Raw genomic sequence first — 24,498 nt, forward strand, 5'->3', positions numbered from 1 at the left:
AGTGTGCCGCATGACGGAGTGAGCTCCCATCTCTAGTTCCAGCTCCTGCCAAACTAGCCGTTCGAAAGCAAGAAATTGCAAGTAGATAAATAGGTACCACTTCGGTGGGAAGGTGTTTAGTCATGCCGGCCACATGAACACAGAAACGTTTTCGGACAGCGCTGGCTCTTTGGCTTTGAAATGGAGATGAGCACCGCACTTCTGCAACGATGTTGTCAATCTCACTTTGTCAATCTCACTGTCTTCCAGACATCTAATTCCCTTCCCAGATGATTTTTGATTTCTGATGAATCTTGGAAGTTCCAGGCCCCTACTAGGGCCAGAGCGTTTTCGGTGGTGGCTCCTACCTGGTGGAACAAGCTCCCAGAGAAGATCTGGGCCCTGCGGGACCTTGTGCAGTTCCACAGGGCCTGCAAGACGGAGCTCTTCAGCCAAGCTTTTGAGTAGGAGCCACCGCCGCCACTATTCCACCATGGTGGCATTGTCCTACTGTTGTTTCCATCATATAGGGCAACTATCGCCTGGCAGAATGCGCATAGAACAGCGCTACTGGAGACCGCGCTAGAGACAGCTGGCCGCCGCACTGGGTTCACTGATCCCGTCTTGGGTGATTTATATGTAGGAAGACTAGAGCACTTTAAATATTGTATGGTTTTATTGTGTGTTTTAATGTGGCTTTGTTTTATTGTATTTTATCTATTTAATGCGGCTTTTGCCGTATGTTAGCCGCCCTGAGCCGTTGGGAGGGCGGGATATAAATCTAAATAAATCTGGGAAATCTTTCCTTTGCCAGCACATTCATCTAAATTGCTTTTCACAAGTTTGAGCCTCTTTTCATTGTTGTGAGGGCAGATTGGGGGAGGCAGCACCAACATACACCCCCCTGAGTTCCTTGGAGGAAGGCCAGGCTTTTAAAAGGGCTAAATAAATAAATAAATAAAATCCTCTTTCAAAGAGACTGCATTTATTGGGTTAAATGTTAAAAAAAAAATGACTTGGAAGCACAGAAGCTTTACACAGTATCCCAATCCTCCATGTTTCCCAGGTAAGGGGGAAATGCAGTTCAAACAAATTACAGAGATGACCTGACGCCAATGGTAACAAGAGAAAGAAACGTTACTTACAAAAATAGATCCTTTCCCTCCCAGATCCTCTTGCATGCACAGTTACAATATCCAACAGTATTGTCCTTTTGGTGCCATGAGAAGAGGCGGTGTGAAGAGAAGAGAGTTTCCACTGTTGTAGCCAGGGATAAGTTTAGATCTAGAAAACCTAAAAAAGCAATTTGGTCCTAAGACTCCACAGAGGGCATTATTCCGATACCGTTCCAAAACCCTGCCCGAAAAATAAACCAAGAAGGAATGCACACCCAGATGCTAATACCTAGGCCTAGACACCAGTTCTGTTTATTAGATTTTTTAATCAAATAAATGAGTGGTTTCTACACCTCTTACAAAAAAGGGAAAAAAGAGTGTGGTGGCATGTGTCTTTTAAAAAGTTGTGTATAAAGCTGCAGAAAGAAATCCTCTTGCAGATGCTTGAGACAGGCAGGCACTTCATGCCACGACTGATCCCAATGATTGACTCCCCACACTCACGACATGGGTCAGTTAAGACCCAGTGTGTTGGGGCATGTGTGAGTGGATCTGATTTCAAATCCACACTTGGGTGGGTAGATCATTGGATGACCTTCAGCCGATCGCAATTTAAGACTAACATATCTTGCAAGATAGTTGTAAAGATTAAATATTGGGGGAGGGTAAGAAACACGCACCCTTCTTGGAATAAATGTCTTTGATAGGGTGAAGAAATCTCAGGGCTTCCTTCATAAATGTTGTATCTTGGATTGGTTGTGTGCCAAACACCATCTTTTTGGTGACTGTAAGAATACCATGAGCTGTGGTGGCTCAAGTGGTTAAGACGCTGAACTGCAGGCTGTGGAAGGTCAGTAGTTCAGCAGCTCGAGACCAGAGTGTGCCGCATGACGAAGTGAGCTCCTGTCCCTAGTTCCAGCTCCTGCCAACCTAGCAGTTCAAAAGCAAGAAATTGCAAGTAGATAAATAGGGACCACTTCGGTGGGAAGGTAACAGTGTTCCGTGCACCTTGGTGTTTAGTCATGCCGGCCACGTGACCACGGAAACGCCATCGGACAGCGCTGGCTCTTTGGCTTTGAAACGGAGATGAGCAGCGCAAACCTTAACCAGTCCACTCGACTGGCTTTTGAGCAAGGGAACCTTTACCTAATAGTGAGAAAACCAAATAAATGTGTCTAAAAATGCATCTGATATGGGCTGGTTAAGTTTTTAAGGAAGATTAGGCAGCCAAATTTAACTCTTAGTTGAAAGGCAATAAACTGCTTCAATTCATTGTCCAAGATAAAAGAAAAACCTTATGCAACCATCCAATGAACCTGATATAATCTGCCAACCTCATGAAAACATGCAGGATCACCAAGAAAACTTGTGATATAATCAGAATCCTGCCACACTCCCCCCTCCTCAGAACACACCCTTGCTGCCTTCCCAGTGAGATCTACTTGAGGCTTTATTCATGGCTTCCACAATCTCTGCATTTATACTGTTTCTCCACAGTTTGAAATTTGTTTCTTTTCTATGGTTACAGTACAGTTTCTGAGCATATGCACACTCCTTATAGTTTTTTATGGTTTCAGTTCTGTCCAGCCTGTGGTTGGTTAAGGTGTGAAACACGCGAAAGGTCTTGTCACAGTCTGAGAAGCTACGTGGTTTCCCCTCTTGTGGGTTTTTTGATGTTGCTGAAGGTGGGATTTCTGTGTGAATCTCTTTCCACACTCGGAGCATTCAAAAGGTTTCTCCCCTGTGTGGATTCTTAAATATTGTTGAAGATTGACACGCCAACTGAATCTCTTTCCACAATCTGAGCACTGAAAAGGTTTCTCCCCTGTGTGGATTCGTTGATGTCGCTGAAGATTGACACTCCAACTAAATTTCTTTCCACACTCTGAGCACTGAAAAGGTTTCTCCCCTGTGTGGATTCTTTGATGCTCTTGAAGATGGCCTCTACAGCTGAATATCTTTCCACACGCTAAACATTCAAAAGGATTCTCTCCTCTGTGGGTTCTTTGATGCTGCTGAAGATCACTACTCCAGCTGAAACTCTTTCCATAATGTGAGAATTCAAAAGTTCTCTCACCTGTGTGGGTTCGCTGATGTCGTTGAAGATGGCCTCTCCATTTAAAGCTCTTTCCACACTCTGGGCACTCGAAAGGTTTCTCCCTTGTGTGGGTTCTTAGATGCCTTTGAAGATTGCCACTCTGACTGAATCTCTTTCCACACTCTGAGCATTCAAAAGGCTTCTCCCCTGTATGGATTCTTTGATGCCCTCGAAGATCAACACTGCGTTGGAATCTCTTTCCACATTCCAAGCATTCAAAAGGTTTTTCCTCTGCGTGGGTTGTTTGGTGCAAAAGGAGATGTGATCGGCACTTGAAACATTTCCCACACAGAAAGCATTGATGTGCCTTCCCGTCAAATAAACTCTCCCCACTCTCTGAACAGATCAGTGGCTCTCCTCTTGAATGGTGGGAACATTCTCTCTGGTGTTGAAGGAGTTTTGATTTCTCTGAGAACCTCTCGTCACAGCCTGAGCAGCAATACAGTTTCTCTCCTATATGGATTCTTTGGTGTGTGATGAGATCCTCTCCGCAGAGGAAGCTCTTTCCACACTGCAAGCAATTATGGGCCTTCTTCACAGGGTGCTTTTGCAAATCAACATCATATTGAGTTTGATCTGAGAAACTCAATCCCTCATCAAAGCATTTGTGTGTTTCCTCTACCATGTGAATTACTTCATGGGAATCCCCTCCTTGACAAGGTTTTGCCTCCTTATCATTGCTTCCCTCCTGCCTCTCTCGTCCACCTCGATCCCGGAAGTTACAGTCAGACTCTTCTTCCTCTTCTCTTCCCAATGAGAACTCCTGGAATTCCTCAACTGTCTCCTTGATACCTTCCCCTGGAATAAGAGAGAGAGCCAGTCAGCACTCATGCAAGGCGTTTTCCCTAGCTGCATCAGTATGGTGGAATCAGCTCCCAAATGAAATTCGAGGTCTGCAGGATCTCCACCAATTCCGTAGAGCGGTAGACTGAGCTGTTCCGACAAGCGTTTAATAGCCCAGATCAATCGCTCTAGCACTTTATAAGGGATGGCCGCCATGCTCAAACTGTAATGTTCTAACTGTAATTTTAATGTTCATAAGTTATATTTGGCTGTTTTACTGATTGTATTTTTTAGATGTGATATATTAATTTTTACTGGTTTTTAAACTATTGTAAGCCGCCCTGAGCCGCTTCGGTGGGAGGGCGGGATAAAAATCAAAGAAAGAAAGAAAGAAAGAAAGAAAGAAAGAAAGAAAGAAAGAAAGAAAGAAAGAAAGAAAGAAAGAAAGAAAGAAAGAAAGAAAGAAAGAAAGAGAGATTGGATTTATACCCCGCCCTTCACTACCCAAAGGTGTCTCAGAGCAACTTACAAACTCCTTTCACTTCCCCTCCCCACAACAGACACCCTGTGAGGTAGGTGGGGCTGAGAGAGCTCTTGACAGAAACTGCTCTTTTTCAAGGACAGCTCTTATCAGAACTATGGCTTGCCCAAGGTCATCCAGCCAGGAGCAAGTGGAGGAGTGGGGAATCAAACCCGGTTCTCCCAGATTAGAGTCAGCGCACTTAACCACTACACCAAACTGGCCAGAAATCAGGCACTCTTGACAGATAGGTGTGTATTTTGTTTCCTTTGTCAGGAGTTCTCTCCTTACTCCACTCAACTGAAGCTGCTGGTCACAACTTTTCCCCAACTGGGCCCTTTAGCAGTGCTGTTTTTATATTCCAAGTCTCCCTCCCCTCCCTAAGACTTCCCAATATGTATTTGACTGCAAAAAGTGGCAAAGAATCGTTCTCCCCACCCTTTGCATTTGACTAGCCATGCAGATCTTTTGATGATTAAATACAAGAAGTTATCATGGTATCCAGTCCTGTGACTGCACACAGTTTCCTTCTAGTTGTGACAAGAGCAAAGAAAAGCTGGTTTACAGCCTCTTAAAATACACGTTTCCTTGGGGGAGGGGGAGCCGGGAGAGGAAGAAGAGATTGGATTTATACCCCCGCCCTTCACTTGGGAGTCTCAAGAGCGGCTAACGATCTCCTTTCCCTTCCCCTCCCCACAACAGACACCCTGTGAGGTAGGTGGGGCTGAGAGCGTTCTGAGAGAACTGCTCTTGAGAGAACAGCTCTAAGAGAACTTGTGAATGACCCAAGGTCACCCAGCTGGCTGAATGTGGAGGAGTGAATGCTCCCTCTAAGCCAGCGGTTCTCAACCTGTGGGTCGCGACCCCTTTGGGGGTCGAACGACCCTTTCACAGGGGTCACCTAAGACCATCAGAAAGCACAGATTTTCGATGGTCTTATTGTTTTTGTGATTAATCACTATGCTTTAATTATGTTCAATTTGTAACAATGAAAATACATCCTGCATAGCAGATATTTACGTTATGATTCACAACAGTAGCAAAATTACAGTTATGAAGTAGCAACGAAAATAATTTTATGGTTGGGGGTCACCACCACATGAGGAACTGTATTAAAGGGTCGCGGCGTTAGGAAGGTTGAGAACCACTGCTCTGAGCTTTGGAGTCTTGTGAGCAAAAATCCTACTTTGTGAGCTACCGGCATTAAAGTTGTGAGCCGGTGATTTGGCTACTGCATAAATTAGTTTGCTCTGGCGCCATCCCTTCCTGAGCGGAGACAAAAATGTGTGAGCCGGAAGCTAAAAAAACTGTGAGCCAGCTCATACATAAGAACATAAGAGATGCCAATGTTGGATCAGGCCAAAGGCCCATCCAGTCCAACACTCTGTATCACACAGTGGCCAGAAATACTCGCAGAAGAAGCCAAAAGAAGATTTGTGTATTACTAGTAAAAGATTAACATACTAATAATAATATCACCCAACCCTTTTCTTTATCCCACTATATACCTCCCTTTTTCCTATATGAAAAAAGAATAAACTCTCTTCTTTTTAGAAGAGTCAATAAAAAAAAGAAAGAAAAGAAATACCAGTGCCATCAGGAGGTCCACCAGTGGGGCCAGGACACTAGAAGCCCTCCCACTATTGACCTCCCCAAGCACCAAGAAGACTAACACCAAGACACACTAACTCAACTTAGAGGGAACACTGGAAAGGCAAACCCGATTCCTCCAGATTAGACTGCCACTCTTAACCACTGCACCAAACTAAGTGAAACCAAACAGTTCAAAGGGGACCCCCATGGTTTTTGAATGGTCTGCCAGTTGTTGTGGGGAGGGAAGACTGCGACAGGAGTTAGCACATTGCCCTCATCCAGAAGGGCTCTTCTCAAGTTATGAGGCCTTTAACTTGGAATATCCAGTATGTACTCCTTCTAGAACCACAAATGAGCTGAGCCCCAGAAGGAACTTCCCGGTCTTCCAAATTTCAGGCCCCAGAAGACCACCCATCCTCAGTATCCAGCAGGCTTTATCATTCTACCGAGCAAAGAATTCTTGAGTTGAAAAGCAGAAACTGGACCTGCTGGTGGACCTCCTGATGGCACCCGGGTTTTGGCCATTGTTTGACACAGAGTGTTGGAGTGAACGGGCCACTAGCCTGATCCAGTATGGTATTTCTTATGTTAAACCCTCCATATAGTTATTCCTTGTCCATTCCCTTGACATAACCGTGAAGGATACCCACTCGCAGCCAGAAATACTCTCTTGATTTCCTCTTGAGAAGTTCTCAAGTTGCCCCCCCACACACACTCCTTGAGGCCCCCAATGGGGGCAAGTAACAAGGGCAGGCCTCAACACGATGTATACTTGTTCAATATTTTGATCCAAACATCATCCCAATGACAGCAATTCACACCTTGGGCACCTATGAAAGGTCCTTACCCAGAGAGGCCACGCTCCCATAGTTCTCCCGCATCACCTCCCTGTAGAGAGCTCTCTGGCCCCGATCCAGCAGGGCCCACTCTGCCTCCGTGAAATACACGGCCACCTCCTCAAAGGAAAAGGGACCCTGAAAGAAAAAGCAGATTCCCTCGTCAGAGATCATGCTAGGCAGAGAATGTACACTGGAGTGGAGCATTCCAGGTATATGCAGGATGCTTCTTTCAATCGTTTCTAAGCATTTTTTGAAGGTGTGTGTAGTGTTTGGTGTCGTGGTTAAGTGCGCGGATTCTAATCTGGGAGAACCGGGTTGGATTCCTCACTCCTCCACTTGGAGGCCTGCTGATGTGACCTTGGGTCAGTCACAAGCTCTGGCACAGCTGTCCTTGAAAAAGAGCAGTTTGTGTCAGAGTTCTCTCAGTCCCACCCACCTCCCAGGGTGTCTGTTGTGGGGAGGGGAAGGGAAAGGAGTTTGTAAGCCACTCTGAGACTCCAAGTGAAGGGCAGGGTATAAATCCAATCTCTTCTCTTCTCTCTTCTTCTTCTTTAAGCAGAGTGGGGTGCTGTTGTTGACTAATTCCCACACTGAGCAAGGGGGTTGGAGTTGGTGACCTCTAGGATCCCTTCTAACTCTGTGCCAAGAAACTGGTCTTTTTTAAGAGAGTTTTTCTGCGTAACACTTTTCTGCCTAAGTGTTAGCTTTCTTGACTATAGAAATCATCATCCCCACCTGCCAGGCCGTCCCCCGCTCATCCCCCCTACCTGGACCAGAGGTGGTGCAGCTGCTTCTTCCACACCTCTGCAAAGACGGTGGCTTGACAGCACCTGTGCACTGACTACAAGGGAGACAAAGAGAACAAAAGGGGAAGGAAGACTGTTAGGTGAGCCTCTGCCTTTCATTGACTTGCTGAACTGCAGACTGCAGAAAGTTTCTGTAGCTCAAGTGGTTAAGACTGTGGAAGGTCAGTAGATCAGCAGTTCGAGACCAGAGTGTGCCGCATGACGGAGTGAGCTCCCGTCTCTAGTTCCTGCTCCTGCCAACCTAGCAGTTCGAAAGCAAGAAATTGCAAGTAGATAAATAGGGACCACTTCGGTGGGAAGGTAACAGCGTTCCGTGCACCTCGGTGTTTAGTCATGCCGGCCACATGACCACGGAAACGTCTTCGGACAGCGCTGGCTCTTCGGCTTGGAAACGGAGATGAGCACCGCAAGTCGGATTCGACTGGCTTTTGAGCAAGGGAACCTTTACCTTTACCTTTTTAAAGGGGGATTAGGCAGATTACTGGAAGGCAGTTGCATTTTTATTCGCTTGAATCTAAATATTCATATCTCACCTTCTTTCTTTCCGTTAGAGGGCCTCCAAGCAGCTCATAAAAAGGAAAAGTTGGCAGATCTGGGTGCCGCTATTAGCCGTGGTGAAAATGGAACCTCCATGTTCTGAGGCAGCATACCTTTGAAAAGTTGTCGCTCGGGGCCAAAAAGTGGGCTTCTGTGCCCCTGGCCTAGAGGCTTCCCGTGGGCATCTGGTGGGCCACAACAGGAAACAGCTTGCTGGACTGGGGATCAGTGTTCCCCCTAAGCTCCACAGCGTTGTTGGCAAAAAATTTACCTCATGAGCAAAGAAAGCTAGTAGCATTAAAGTTGTGACTGAGTCTACAGTTGACTTAGTTTTTAGAAGGTTAGTAGTTTTTAGAGTATTTTTTTTAAAAATCTCAGAATGAATTATTTCAAAGTATATTTAAACTATTTTTAAAGAATCATTTAAACATTATAAGATAAAACAAAATCAAGTCAAATTTCATTACAGAAAATATCATCTATGGGGGTAGACCAGGCCTCTGGAGAACAGGTCTACCTGCCCCTTTCCATTATATTAGTAGACCTGGCCTCCGGAGAATAGGTCTACCCTCACCTTTCCAATGGAGGGGAAAATGCCTGTGAGCTGGTAGCTAAAATCCCTGAGCAGCCAGGTAAAAATCTGTGTGCCAGCACCCCCTCTAGCATGGCTTAGAGGGAACTCCGCTAGGGATGCCAGCCCATGATTTATAACCCCTTCAAGCTTTGGGGATGGATCATGGGTTGGACTTGATGTCACGCTGATGTCGCATCCAGATGAAGTAGAAGGTTAGATCAATCCAAATCAAAGGGCCCAATATTTAAATAAATATAGAATATAAGTATACATCAATTATACAAAAATACATGTATTCAGGGCTATTTTTGGGCAGGAACGCACAGGAACGGAGTTCCGGCTGGCTCCCGAGTTGGCCATGCCCAGCAGGAACTCATTAGCATAATAGGCCACACCCTACAGCAGGAACTCATTAGGATTGGCTACATTAGGGGTGTGTGGCCTAACATGCAAAAGAGTCCCTGCTCCAAAAAAAAAAAGCCCTGGGTTTTGACAACAAACAAGGTAAACAGAATAAGAAGCAAAAGGTGGGTGTCGCTGGATGAGCACACTTCTGGTAAAATGGGGTGTGTGGCCTAATATGAGCTGTATTGTCATGGGTGTGGCCTAATATGCTAATGAGTTTCTGCTGTTGGGTGTGGCCTATTATGCTAATGAGTTCCTGCTGGGCTTTTTCTACAAAAAGAGCCCTGCATGTATTTATCACAAAATACGTGTACCTGACTTGCGCAGAAGGTGATTTCAAAGGAGGCCTTCTAAGCATATCTCTGCCTAAAGTCAGAGATATTGAGTAAAAGTAAATTATCTCAAATAGATATTTTGAACATATTTTCAGGTGATAATTCAAATATTATAAATATTATACTAATTTTAATAAAAAAAATTTTCCTAGCCCTTCTTTTTTTCTTTAGCACAGTTCCAACTTGGCCCCATATTGATTAATTATTGTAATATTTTTGCAGTGTCTGGAGCCATTGTGTAATTATGATGCTTGACCACTGAAGAAGGCCATAATGCCAAAAGGCATTTGGTCAGGGTCCCATAAGGTCTTTGTTTGAGAGTACTGTATGATTTTAATCTAACTTGAGGCTACATGACCTTCCACAGCCTGCAGTTCAGTGTCTTAACCACTTGAGCCACCGCAGTTCCTCAAATCCCCCTAATCAGTATGTCCCATGGTACGGAGTCCCGCAAGTTAACTCTGCGTTGGTGACACAACCATTTCCTTTATCCACCCAAGAACTTCACGATGTGCCCCAATACCGTCAAGCCATAAAACAGCCTTACCATCTGAGAGGGCACCTTGGGCACACACCTGGGCCAGAGCCCTCTGCCCTTCCTCGGAGGGAGCTCCTTCTGCCTCAGAGAACTTAGCTTCCATCTTCATGGATGGTCCCATCTGAAGGAGCAGCAAGGGAGAGAGGTAAGAGAAGGCATGGAACACGCCGAGCAGACGGATCGTGCCCCGCTCCCAGACTCTTCATCCCTGCATCGACCAGCAGAGCTGGTTCGACCCCAGGGGCAAGAATTAGGGTTGAGTTTTCTTCTCAGCCTAGTGAACCCTCTAGAGGTGGGAAAGTCTGTCACGGAAGCCTTAGGATAAGGCCGTTGCTTGAAATGAGCAAAGGAAGTGCACTCACCTGCTCTGCCTGCCTCTTCTCCTCTGCCTGACTCAGGAGGAAACCTTCGGCCAGGGCCACCGCCTGGGAACTGGTCTCTGGCCCGCATCCTCTGACCCAGCACTGCATGTCCTGGGGCAGGACGGCCAGAAACTGCTCCAGGATCACCAGGTCCAGCATCTGCTTCTTGGTGCGCCTCTCTGGCTCCAGCCATTGGTTGCAAAGTCCATGGAGCTGGCTGCAAACCTCTCGGGGCCCATCGGCCTCCTGGTAACAGAACTGCCGGAAGCATCGGCTGCGTACTTCTGCAGTCATCGTATCCTGAGGCAAGATCTCTGCCACAGCTCTTTCCCAGAATCCAGCACCACACCCTGCTTGGGTGGGATGGGGACCTTTCCTCGATCTCTTGCCAATTCCAGGTCCTTCTGGGTCCGACGATTCTATCTCCTTCCCCTTCTTTTGGGTCACTTCCAACGCTGGAAAGATACTCTTACTTGCATGACTATAAAGAGGGAGAGGAAAAGATATCAAAGAGGCAGAAAGATTCCAAAAGAGAACAGAGCTACATCACTGACCCTGGTCAAGAGACACCAAAGGGTTGCCCCGGTGGATCAGAAGGAGCGTCATTGTTTTAGTTTGCACATCAGGATTAATGTCGTTTAGGCTACACTACATATCAAGCTTTTTTAGATAGGCCCTTTTGGTCCTTCAGGAAAATGACAATTTGTCGTGGTGTGGAAATGATGCGCTTGGTGTCTGATTTCTGGGGACCAGTCTGTCCCAGGGGCTACATCTCAGGGTAAACTGGAGTCCGGGACAAAGTGACTAGTAACGGCTTAACCACTGCAGGTATCTCCTCCAGTTTGGTGTAGCGGTTAGGAGCACGGACGCTAATCTGGGAGTCCTCGCTCCTCCACATGCAGCTGCTGGTGTGACTTTGGGTCAGACACAGTTCTCTCAGAGCTGTTCTCTCAGAGCTCTCTCAGCCCCACCTACCTGTCAGGGTGTCTGTTGTGGGGAGGGGAAGGGAGCAGAGATTGTAAGCGGCTCTGAGACTCCTTCAGGTAGTGAAGGGTGGGGTATAAAGCCAATCTCTTCCTCTTCTTCTCTTCTAGACTGGACATACTAGGCAATAGCTCTGTCCAAGCAACCAGCAGAGGGGGGAAAGGCAGAGGGGCGTCAAGCCTTTCCAGGTCAAGACAGAGGAGCTGCCTGGATGAACGAGAGCAGGGTGGGCTGTGAACCCCCATGAAGACAGCCCATGGGGGGGAGAACCCACAGCAGTGTCAGAACCCACAGCTAACAACGAAGTACACACATTCAGGAACGGTTATACTTTTATTGCAGAGCTATAGATGCAGTAACATAGGCACTGTTAAGAATGGCGGCGGCCCCATGGGCATAATAGGATATAGGGTATTCGTATGCACCCCCCATAGCACTGGCCAATTAGGCACCCTCCCGCACGTGGGATAAGGCTTAGAGACCGTTAGGTAGCTGAAGCTGAGAACGAACCCGCTCCCACGACACCTAGGGAAAACCCAGACACCACAACACCCTCCTGCACATCCGTATAGATAAGCGTTTCGGCGCACAGCGGAGAAAGCACAGAAAGGAATGCAGTAGCAATTGACCTGAAAGGAAAGCAATAGCAGTTAACCAGATACAGACCAAACTCCCCAGCAAACTCCCCAACCTTCACGGCAGCATAGCTGACAGGGGGGAGAACCAGCCAAAACGCATGGCATATGGTGTGGCCAGTCGGCTTTGTATGATTGTGCCCACATGATCACTCCTGGGGGTCCCTCCTGGGCCTCCCTACAACCACCATGGCTGAGATTAATTTTTGTTTTAATTTACAAAATTCAGATCCTGTCTTTCTGCCCCCGCAAGGGCCACCGATTCAACTCACAAATAGAAACATAACATGCATTTCTCTCGGCGCGAGTTAAGGCGGATCAATGCGATCAACAGGATGAGACATTCAGTAAACAACGAAATAGGTTGCAGAAGCAACCAGAAATCTAAAAAAGAATTAACAGAATCAAAGCATCGATATTAACATGACCCAGGGCTTTTTCTGTAGAAAAAGGCCAGCAGGAACGTATTAGCATAACTGGCCACACCCAGCAGCAGAAACCTATTAGCATGATAGGCCACACCCCTGACAGCACAGCTCATTAGCATATCAGGCCACACCCTGTGCCTTCCCTTGGAAGGGAGGGAAGGCACATGGAGTCGCGAGGGGGGGGGTTTACTCTCCAGGCCTTCCCTTTGGCGGTGGGCGTGGCCAACTCAGAAGCCAGCCGGAACTCCGCTGTGCTTCCCTGCCCCAAAACAGCCCTGACATGACACATTAAACAATGCGAAATGGTGCAGTAGGATACATCTCACAACAAGCCACACTTGGTAGCAACGCTCCCTCTAAGCTGTGGGAGCCATGTGAGCAAAAATTCTACTTTGTGAACTACCGGCATTGAAGTGGTGAGCGAGCGATTTGGCTGCTGCGTAAATGAGTTTGCTCGGGAGCCATCCCTTCCGGAGCTGAGGCAGAAATGTGTGAGTCGGAGGCTAAAAAACTGTGAGCTGGCTCACCCTAACTCAGCTTAGGGGGAACACTGCTTAGTCGTATAGACCACAGTTTCTAATGATCTGTCCAAGTAACTTTGTGAATTATTTTGCACAATGCCACTCTATTGCCTGTGTAGAAAAGCCCAAATGAATAATTTAGGTGTGGGGTTTTTTTGTATTTGTGTGTGTGTGTGTGTGTGTGCGCGCGCAAACGAGCGCACGCACCTGGAAGTCATGGTCGTCTTCTGGAGAGCCCTACTGGGGCTTGGACGTTTCCTTGCCTGCCTCTGTGTCCCAGCCCTGGTGTTCTTTGGAGGTCTCCCATCCAAGCAATGCTCCCTCTAAGCCAATTTGGTGTGGTGGTTAAGTGGACGGACTCTAATCTGGGAGAACCGGGTTGGATTCCCTGCTCCTCCACTTGCACCTGGCTGGATGGCCTTGGGCAAGCCGTAGTTCTGATAAGAGCTGTTCTTGAAAAAGAGCAGCTTCTGTCAAGAGCTCTCTCAGCCCCACCTACCTCACAGGGTTGTCTGTTGTGGGGAGGGGAAGGGAAAGGAAGAAGAAGGAGGAGGAGGAGGAGGAGGAGGAGGAGATTGGATTTATACCCCGCCCTTCACTACCCAAAGGTGTCTCAGAGCCGCTTACAAACTCCTTTCCCTTCCCCTCCCCACACAGAGCCAAAATTCTACTTTGTGAGCTACTGGCATTGAAGCTGTGAGCGAGCGATTTGGATACTGCATAGATTAGTTTGCTCTGGAGCCCTCCTTCCTGAGCTATGACAAAAATGTGGGAGCCGGAGGCTGAACAACTGTGAGCTAGCTCACACTCACTCAGCTTACAGGGAACCCTGCATCTAAGTACTTGCCGGGGTCGGCCCTGCTTAGCTTCTGAGATCCGACAAGATCGGGCTTGCCTGGGCTATCCAAGTTCAGGGCATGAATCATTTAGCTTTGAACAGTTTGCAGAAAGCCAGGAGACTAGACGCCTTCCCGATCCCCTCTGGCTGGCTGTTCCCCAAGGTGGGAGCCACCACAGAGAAGGCCCTGTTGATTCTGCCCTTTTGCAGGTTGGCGCTAGAGATGTGAAGGCCCGGAAAAAAACCGGAAAAATTTGGAAAAAAACCAGGTTTTTTCCATTTTTTCCCTGAAGCCTTTTTTGTTTTTTCCCGAAAAATTATATATATATATGTGGTATCAGATTGATTTGATTTCTGTGCACTGAGGACAAGCAAGTCCTAGGTTACAAACTGAACTCTCCAATGCAAGAACAAGATGCATTTCTCCCTTTAGGAGGTGCTATTGTCAGAAGAAAATAAAAAGGTTTCAGTTTTGTTTTTTCATATGGGTGGGTATTCTGTTTGTAATAATTGTTTGGATACACTATATTTTTAATATGCTAGTTGTGATAATTTCATGCCAAGTAAAAATGTCCATAGTCATATTTTATGTTCCTAAAGTAACAGAATGACTTTCAATCTAGAAAAGACAAAATAAATGCTAATGTAGCATTTTTTTCAATTTTTCCAAAAATTTCCATTTCCCCCCGAAAAAAACTGGGGGGGAAACGGGGTTTTTTCCGAGCTTCAAAATTTCCGGAAATTTTACATCTCTAGACTTGATGCCTGCAGACGTCCCTGCTCCTATGAGGAAAGATGTCATGGCAGAGCCTAGGAGGAGAGACAGTCTTGCAGGTATGAGGCTCCAAGGTCAGGAAGGGCTTCGTATGCGAGAGCCGGTCCTTTAAACTGAGTCCGGTAACTGATGGGGGGGGGGCAGTGGAGTGACTGCAGATGGGAGTTATATCAATGCTCCATCTAGCTGTTGATAATAGTCCAGTTACGGCATTCTCCACCAACTGGAGTTCCTGGACTGATTTTGATTGATTCTGCATCACAGCCGTCTAGTCTTGATGTCACCATGACACGGATCCAGGTGGCCACCAGTGTTCCCTCTAAGCTGAGTTAGTGTGAGCCAGCTCACAGTTTTTTAGCCTAAGGCTCACAGATTTTTGTCTTCATTCAGGAAGGGAGGGCTCCAGAGCAAACTAATTCATGCAGTAGCCAAATTGCTCACTCACAACTTTAATGCCAGTAGCTCTCAAAGTAGAATTGTTGCTCACAAGACTCCACAGCTTAGAGGGAACATTGGTGGCCACATCAGCGCAGAAGGCACCATTTTTCGAGTGAGGCTGAATTGCGAGACAGCCTTTTTTGGCAACTGCCTTAACTTGCTTCTCCAGCAATAATGTGGGGGTCCAGTAAAACCCCGTGGCTGTTAACTGTATCGGCAAGGATCAGCTGAACCCCGTCAAAAATGGGGAGCACAATGTCCTTGAAGACCTTTGCCTTCCCAACTAGCATTTCTCCTGTTTTCCCAGCACTTGAGTTCAGCTTGTTCACTCTGAGCCATTTTAACCACAGCAGCCAGACAGAGATTCAGGACCTCTACTGCTTCACAAGGAGATTTGGACAAGGAGCTCTCTCTACACTATAGACTTTAATCTAATGTTGTTAAGTACAATAGGAAGCCCGTTACTGGATAGGACTATTCAAAATCTAGTTAAGGCTATGTTACTGGCGGGAAAGGCGGTCATAACTCTAGGTTGGAAAGGCAAAAGTAAATGGACAATAGAAATCTGGCACAACTATTTGTTTGACTTTATACAGTCCGATATCGGTGGCGTCAATCAACAAGGGAACAACATGGGAAGAAAAATCCACGGAAATTAAGACCAGATGGAAGACCTACCTAGATTGGATACTGAAAGAAAAAAGAAAAAAACATTCAGTGGAAGATTAAAAATTTTGTGCCCATGGCTGGGGTGAAAAGATTAAGATTAAAAGGGAGGGAGGGAGGGAGGGAATTGTGTATAGCTACAAATATTTGATGTAACAGACTGAACAATTATATATATGTATATGTATATGTATATGTGTGTGTGTGTGTGTGTGTGTGTATATATATATATATATAATTCCCCCTATGCAGCTATGCTGAAGTGTCATGGCCATTACCTGGAACAGGAGGCAGGTACACTACTCGTTTCCTCATTCTACTATTAAACCTCCAGTCTGAGGCCTGGCCTTAAATTTATTTTGAGCCAGAGAAAAAGCTCAGCTTGAGCCCCATACTGGAGAGGGATGGCTTGACTTGGACACAGAAGACACTTAAACCCACTGTTCTGTGTAATTGCTGGCATGGTGGAACTGCACCAAGGTCTCCTTTGGGTATTGTGTTGATCCTTCTGGCCTAGCAATGTTTTCTGTGGAGAGAGAGAGAGAGAGAGAGAGAGGAGATATCTCTCTCTCGCTCTCTCTGTGTATCATCTGCATATCAATGAAAGCCAACCCCCAAACTACAAACAATCTGGCCTAATGGCTTTACAGAAAGACTGAAGGGACTGGGGCAAAGGATTCCACACTGTGGGACCCCACAGGGAAGAAGAGGAAGAAGAAGAGCAGGAGAAGAGAAGAGGAGATTGGAGTTATACCCCGCCCTTGTGGCTTGCCCAAGGTCATCCAGCAGCTGCAAGTGGAGGAGTGGGGAATCAAACCCGGTTCTCCCAGATTAGAGTCCGCGCACTTAACCACTACACCCAACAGGAGGAGGGGGAAGAGGAGGAAGAGTTGGATTTATACCCCGCCCTTCACCCGGCGTCTCAGAGCAGCTTACAAACTCCTTTTCCCTTCCCCTCCCCACAACAGACACCCTGTGAGGTAGGTAGGGCTGAGAGAGCTCTTGACAGAACTGCTCTTGAGAGAACAGCTCTGAGAGAAGACAAAGAGAAGTTTTTATAACCTAGTTTATTCGACCTTAAAGAGACTCAAAGCGACTTACAACTGCATTCCCTTTCTCTCTGCACAACAGGCACCTTATGAGGCTGGTGGGGCCGAGCAATTTCTCAGAGAACTGTGACTGGCCCAAGGTCACCTAGCAGGTTCCCTGTGGAGGAGGAGTGGGGAATCAAACTCCAGGATAGATTCTGCCATTCTCAAGCACTGCACCATGCTGGTCTAAGTCCTACACTGATCATAACTGGTCTCCAAAGACAATTCTTTGGGTCCGGTCCACGAGGAATGATTTCGACTTGTCCAGCCCACAGCCCCTGATGCCTAATCCTGCCTGTGGGCACCTCGACAAGAGGGCAGGGTCCACTATGTTAAGTGATCCAGGAGGAGCCACAGGGAGTCTAGATTTCGACAGAGATCATCAGCTAAAGGTAGCAGAGCTCTCTGTGTCCCATACAGGCGGCGGCAGTGTTCCCTCTAAGCTTCGTTAGTGTGAGCTAGCTCACAGGGGGTTTTTTAGCCTCCAGCTCACACATTTCAGTCTCAGCTCAGGAAGGGATGGCCCCAGAGCAAACTCATTTATGCAGCAGCCAAATCGCTGGCTCACACCTTTAACGCCGGTCGCTCACAAAGAAGAATTTTTGCTCACAAGACTCCACACAGCTTAGGGCGGGAGCATTGCATTAGGCAGGTCTGAAAACAGACTGAAAAGTACCTAGGGTCAACAACTTGGTTACATATTTGACCATTATTATATACTTCCTGGAGCTGCGGTGGCTCAAGTGGTTAAGACGCTGAACTACAGGCTGTGGAAGGTCGGTAGTTCAGCAGTTCAAGACCCCAGTGTGCCTGACGGACTCCCATCTCTAGTTCCAGCTCCTGCCAACCTAGCAGTTCGAAAGCAAGAAATTGCAAGTGGATAAATAGGGACCACTTCACTAGGAAGGTAACAGCGTTCCTTGCGCCTTGGTGTTTAGTCATACTGGCCATATGACCACGGAAATGTCTTCAGACAGCGCTGGCTCTTCGGCTTTGAAACGGAGATGAGCACCGCAACCCTAGAGTCGGATTCCACTGGCTTTCGAGCAAGGGAACCTTTACCTTTACCTATATACTTCCTACATGTCACTCTGCCCTACGTTAAATAAATAAATGATAGAGTAGAGGATTAACCCACAAGACCTGGAGGTGGTCTGCTAATAATCTCTCGATCTATCTGCCTTTCCAATCTCTCCATCGATCCATCTGCCTTTGGAAAGGCAGGCGGTTCGAGCGATCCTTAGGAGACCGCCTCCAGGTCTTGTGGGATAATCCTCTACTCTGCCTTGGAAAGGCAGACGAGAGATAAACCGGCTCCACCTTTTTTTCTATAGGGTTGGGTTTTCCTAGAAAGAGAGCATTGCGCTTTAAAACGAATCAGTCCCAAATCCCCACCAAAAACACACGCAGCATTTCGCTATTGCAGGATCGAAACAGTATTGTTTATTCGCCTGCCCCCCCCCCCCATGACTTACTTGTGAGTAAACCTTCCCAGGATCCGGCTGCAAGGCCTTGGCGTGCTGCTGCATCTCCGAAGCCCTCCCTGTCCTCTTTGGCGATTCGATAGCAAAGCCTCCCCCCTCCCCTCCCTGGAAAAGAGCCTTTCCTCTTTTCCCCTCCCCGCTCCTTGCTCGGCCACTCTAGCAGACAGCTCTGCTGCTTAACCCTTTCAGTGCTGCAGACAAAGGGGAAAAAAACACACGTTTCCTGTCCTTCACTGGAGGAACGGTGCGCACAGACTCGGACACACTGGATTGGACTTCAGCCCGGCTGCCCTCAGAGGCGCCCTATAATACAGCTCAGCTGGAATTGCTCTAGACTAACTCCGCACTGGGGTTGTAAAAAGGTAAAGGTAAAGGTCTCCCTTGCTCGAAAGCCAGTCCAATCCGACTCTAGGGTTGCGGTGCTCATCTCCGTTTCAAAGCCGAAGAGCCAGCGCTGTCCGAAGACGTTTCTGTGGTCCTGTGGCCAGCGTGACTAAACACCAAGGCGCACGGAATGCTGCTACCTTCCCACCAAAGCGGTACCTATTTATCTACTTGCAATTTCTTGCTTTCGAACCGCTAGGTTGGCAGGAGTTGGGTTGTGCTCCTGGGGGAATCCCAGCCCTCTCAGAAAATGCCACGGTTGAGTAGAAGAAAGAAAATTAAAGCAAACTAACGCTGCGATGGCTCAAGTGGTTAAGACGCTGAGCTGCAGGCCGGAAGGTCAGCAGTTCGAGACCTGAATGCTGCATGAGGGAGTGAGCTCCCGCCTTTGGTCTGCCAGTGGAGGACGCTGCGGGGTTGCTTTTCACAAAGCAGCGGCAGAAAGGGTGAATTTCCACTGGCCCAACTGCTCTTAGGCAGTTTCCGAGGGGTAAGCTGTGTTGGTTGTCAGCAGTGTTCCCTCTGAGCTGAGTCAGTGTGAGCTAGCTCACAGTGTTTTAGCCTCTGGCTCACCCATTTTTGTCTTCGCTCAGGAAGGGATGGCTCCAGAGCAAACGAATTGATGCCGCAGCCAAATCGCTCGCTCACAACTTTAATGCCGGTAGCTCACAAAAGTAGGATTTTTGCTCACAGGACTCCACAGCTCAGAATCATAGAATTGGAAGGGGCTCCCGGGGTCATCTAGCTCAAGTTGAACAAGTTAGATTTGAGCCCAGGTTTCTTGTTGGTGCCGTGGGCTTGAATCCAGCAACTGCTTTTAGGCTTCTTCCCAAACATGTGTTTTTAGTGCATCCACCTGACCTCATTCCCAAGTTGGGCACTTTCTGTGCCTCCCATTCGACTGTGATGTGGGGAAGAAAATGCATACTTTTGCAGGCCCCACACTTATCTGGACCCTTTCCCTTGCCTCAGCCCTCCTGCCATTCTGCCCCTCCCACCCACACTAAGGCTTTTTTTAAACTCACTCATTGGAATATTGGTATGCAGGGGTCATTTCCTGCAGGAGCGCACAGGAGCGGAGCTCCCGCAGTAAAGAGCCCAGTGGGCCGGCACGTGCAACAAGCCCCACCCCCTGGTCCCATCAGCCCTCAGTCAGAGCAAGAAGCAGCCAGGTAAGTTGCAGAGCTCCCCCCCCCTCCAAAACAGTCCAGTGGCACCCTTAAGACCAAGTTTTATTAAATAATAATAATAATAATAATAATAATAATAATAATAATAATAATAATAATAATAATAAAAACCCTGCTTACTTAAGAGTTGCCAACTGCCTGGAGGAAAATAGCATGCTGTCCCTTTAACAGAGGCTTTATGGGATGTTGTTTACCTCTTCAGACATGCATTTCCTTTCATTTATTAGCTTCATTGACCAGAGGTCTTAAGCCATCTCTTCAAACATCCAATTCCATACACTAAGCCTCTTGGAAATGGGTAGGATCCCCCCCCCCTTGCAGACCTGTTACCAACCCTAACACAGATTTATTTCCAAACCAGTGAGATGAAAAAAGAATGTTCTCAATCTGTAAAATGAAGGCACGACCTCAAGGAAGGAAGGGGGGGCACGTGAGGAGTCATCCCTCTAGGATATTTCTGGCTCATGCAGTCGGGGTGGGGAGGAAAAAAACCTTACTGCTCCCTCCTGTTTCTCTCCAGGAGAAACTGGAACTGGGTGGCAGGGACAACTGGGATTGAGGAATTTGAGTCCCACAACATTCACCTGCCAGGTCCAAGGATACCTGCTCATTTCCACAATACTTGATGTCGTTGGGGGGGGGACGGACCCCTTTGAACTTATTTAGTTGTTGGGTTGGGTTATACCACCTTTTCCTTTCAACCCAAATTAATCCTGCTGCCAGAACTCTGTGGGCATCAAAGTGGTGAGCAGTGTTCCCTCTAAACTGAGTTATTGTGAGCTGGCTCACAGCTTTTTTGCCTCCAGCTCACACATTTTTTGTCTTCTCTCAGGGAGGACGGCTCCAGAGCAGACTAATTTATGCAGTAGCCAAATCGCTCGCTCACAACTTGAATGCCAGCGGCCCACAAAGTAGAATTTTCGCTCACAAGACTCCACAACTTAGAGGTGAGACTCCGAAAAGCTCACAGGAGGCTGTACTGGGGAGGGATTAGGGTTTCGAAATGCCTCTCCAGAACTCCTTGGCAGATGAAAATGTTTGTAAATTGAGGATGCCAGCTGTCCACACTATGTTTATGCCAGTAGTAGAGAGGCTGTAGACATCTGCTATCCTTGACTTGTCTATTTCTTGACAGCGTTTGGAAAACAGATATGTTTCTGCCCGTTTTGCAGGTGTCAGAAAGAGCTACCATGGCAGATAGACTGAAGTAGGGCAACTACTAAAAAGGCCCTCCTTCAGGGCTTCCGGTCGAGCTAAGATGGAGGACTGACGCACTTTCGCGATCGTGCGAAGTGAGCGACGGCCGCTTTTGACAGCTTGGGCAGTTTTCAGCCCAACGCATCGCTCCCCAGCGAGGGGGGGGGACAAGCAGGCAGCAGTGCCTAAGAGGGAGTGTGAGGTTGGCGTGATTCGGCTCCTGAAGGAGCAGTTTCAGGCTTTGACCTCCTCCCCCGAAGAAGGCAAGTGTCAAGCAACTCTGCAGCGGCCGATCGAGTCGGAATACCGGCTTAAGCTCTCTACCAGCCGACCTCTTGAAGATGGGCAACAACAGTAAGTGAAAAGAAGCAATGCGAAACCCGAAGTGATCGTGCTAGATAACAATAAACGTGCCGCTTACCTGAACTGTGTTAAGATTTAAATTGAAACAAGCGGTTGAGCGGGAAAAGATCAAATATTCCCAGAAATCCGATTCCGGCAAAGAAAATAGTTGATTGAAGGCTTTAAAATAGTAAAAAAGAACATTGTTTAACATTCCTGCGGTGGGAACTGAGATGTGCGCGCAGCCGAAAAAGTGGCACAGAGATCCACTACCTGCATCAAAAGATTAAAATGTTTATTAAAAAGGAAACGTTACAAGCATACTTTAAGCACAGCACCAGATCAGCAAATGAAGGAACAAAGAAAATTTAGTTAGAAACGCATCCTTCTTTCCCTGGTTCCTACCACAGGTGCCCTAGCTAGATGTTACAAGGGCTACAAAGTGACAAGATTGTTCCCTTGTTGGCCCATTTTACCTGGACGGCCTCAAGGTCTGACAGAAAATGGCTGCTGCTGGGGACAGCCCCACATAGAGGTCTCCTTCTCTATATGAAGCCACAGTCAAAGAGACCATGTTTCTTCCTCTGAAGTCTTATTTAAAAATCCCACTTCCCTCCAAGGAAAAACCTCACCTTTGGCCCAATGCATTGCTGCAAAGAACCCCAAAGCCGGCCCGGGGAACTTCCTGTTCATTTCCTACCTCTCTAGGAAGTCGCTTAGAAATCGCTGGTCTCTGCAGGGAGGGGGGAAAGGGGAGGGGGAAGGACCAGTCATCTTGCAAAGGAGAAGGGGTCATTTCCTGCAGGAGCGCACAGGAGCGGAGTTCCGGCAGTAAAGAGCCCAGGGGGCGGGAACATGCAACAAGCCCCACCCCCTGCTCCCAGCAGACCTATCAGAGCAAGAAGCAGCCAGGTAAGTTGCAGAGCCTCCCCCTCGGGCTCCCGGTCCAAAACAGTCCAGTGACACCTTTAAGACCAAGTTTTATTCAGGTACAAGCTCTCCCTCCTCTGCGAGGGCAGATCTGCATGTGCCCCCCCCCAATAGCTAGGAATCCAAACCAGTCCAGTGGAGCCTGAGCGGTGGGTGTTGCCTTCTGACACACTTTCGGTGATGTCAGGGGGTGCGGCATATGCAAATGACTTATGCTAATAAGTTATGCTAATGAGCTCCTGCACCTCTTTTTCTACAAAATGACCCCTGCAAAGGAGGAAACTCTCAGCACGCCTGGAATGCAGGCACACAAAGAGGAAAGTGAGCCATTTTGAAACTGTGAGTTCCAACACCTGTGAGAGGGAGGCATTTCTCTCACACAATCATTTCCTCCAGTTTAGGGTAAGGATTCTGGGCAGTTGCTAGGTCTTTACAAGAGTCCACATGGTTTCAACCTTTTCGATGGTCTGTGGTTGTCTTTTAGGTGTGAAATAAGAGGAAAGCTCTTTTCACAAGCTAAGCAGTTACATGGTTTCTTTGATGCTGTTGAAGGTGGCCAGGCTGACAGAATCTCTTCCTACACTCTGAGCCAGAGGTGTCAGACATAAGGCCCGGGGGCCAGAACCGGCCCATCCAGGGCTCTAATGCTGCCCGTTAGCAACTAGTGCAGGGGAGGGAACAGGAGACTGCTCGGGAAGGAAGTGGGCAGAGCCACTCTGATTGTGGCTTCAGCATGACAGAACAACCTCATCTGCAGTAGTCGAGCAGTGTGGGGCTGTCTGCCTAGTGCTGCACCACTGGCTCTCCAGTCTGTCCATATGGGCTTTTCTTTACACCACCCTCCCAGTCCATGGGGCTCTGCAGTAATGATACACCAACTCAGAGCTTACCAGCTGCTTGTCAGCTACGCTGCCATGGGGGTTGGGGAGCTCAGTCTGTGTCTAGATAATTGCTGCTGCATTCCTTTCTGTACTTGTTCTGCTTTGCGCCGAAATGCTTATCTATATAGATGTGCAGGAGGGAGTTTGTATTGTCTGGGTTTTTCCTAGGTTCCGTGGGAGAGTGTTGGTTCAGAGCTTTAGCTACCTAACGGTCTCTAAGCTTTATCCCACGCGCGGGAGGGTGCCTAATTGGCCAGTGCTCTGGGGGGGTGCATACGAATACCCTATATCCTATTATGCCCATGGGGCAGCCACCATTCTTAACTGCATCTATAGCTCTGCAATAAAAGTATTACCGTTCCTGAATGCGTGTACTTCGTTGTTGGCTGTGGGTTCTGACATTCTGTTAAGAATCCTTCATTCTCTATCTCCGCGCATCTCTCCAAATCCAAGATGAGCTACGGAGAGGAGAAACCAATTCCTGAGAAGGACGACTCCGGGAGGGTCTCGACTCCTACCACGACCGGTTAGGGGACCCCCATGACCCAGTCAACTGTGCCGGTGACTACCGCGCCGCCGGTAACTGCAGCGGATGCAGGAGCCGTTCCTTTTTTTTTTTAATTGAATTTTTTATTTATAACAGTAGAGAGTCGGTTACAATCATAACAAAATGAAAACATAAATTTTTCAACAGTAGATACAAGATAATCAAACCGTAACATAGTGTTTAACAATTACAGAATTTGTGATTGGTTGAGAGCAATGTTCCCTCTAAGCTATGGAGTCTTGTGAGCAAAAATTCTATTTTGTGAGCTACTGGCATTAAAATTGTGAGCGAGCAATTTGGCTGCTGCATAAATTAGTGGGCTCTGGAGCCCTCCTTCCTGAGCCAAGACAAAAATGTGTGAGCTGGAGGCTAAAAAACTGTGAGCTAGCTCACACTAACTCAGCTTAGAGGGAACACTGGTTGAGAGGTTTATTGAATATTGTACCCAATACGATTACTTAAACTTGTAATTCTGTTAGTATATTGCATAAGAGTGTTTGCTTAGTTTTGTTTGGTGTATATTGTCATCACCCTATAGTCTCTAAAGACTGAGTGAAAAGAGAGAAGATAGAAAAGAGGAGAAAAAGGGAGAAGATCTAGTATATAGCAAATGAAGAGGAAAAAAAACATATATATCATTGACCCTGGTGTTTCTGACCCCAATGGGGCTGAGGCGGCCGCCC

The 24,498-nt window shown here is 47.4% G+C and overlaps 1 protein-coding gene across 1 annotated transcript in view; it reads right to left on the bottom strand.

Annotated features, from left to right (window-relative positions):
- Nucleotides 1–24,498, bottom strand: part of LOC107125758 (zinc finger protein 420-like) — a 49,489-nt gene that overhangs the window by 15,916 nt on the left and 9,075 nt on the right. Inside the window, exon 3 of the mRNA XM_015429211.1 lies at nucleotides 3,636–3,720. Within this exon, the coding sequence (XP_015284697.1) occupies nucleotides 3,636–3,720 (85 nt within the window). The remainder of the gene's footprint in view (nucleotides 1–3,635; nucleotides 3,721–24,498) is intronic.

This window comes from Gekko japonicus, unplaced genomic scaffold (assembly GCF_001447785.1).
Source record: "Gekko japonicus isolate JY-2015 unplaced genomic scaffold, Gekko_japonicus_V1.1 scaffold3020, whole genome shotgun sequence".
NCBI classification, from domain to species: domain Eukaryota; kingdom Metazoa; phylum Chordata; class Lepidosauria; order Squamata; family Gekkonidae; genus Gekko; species Gekko japonicus.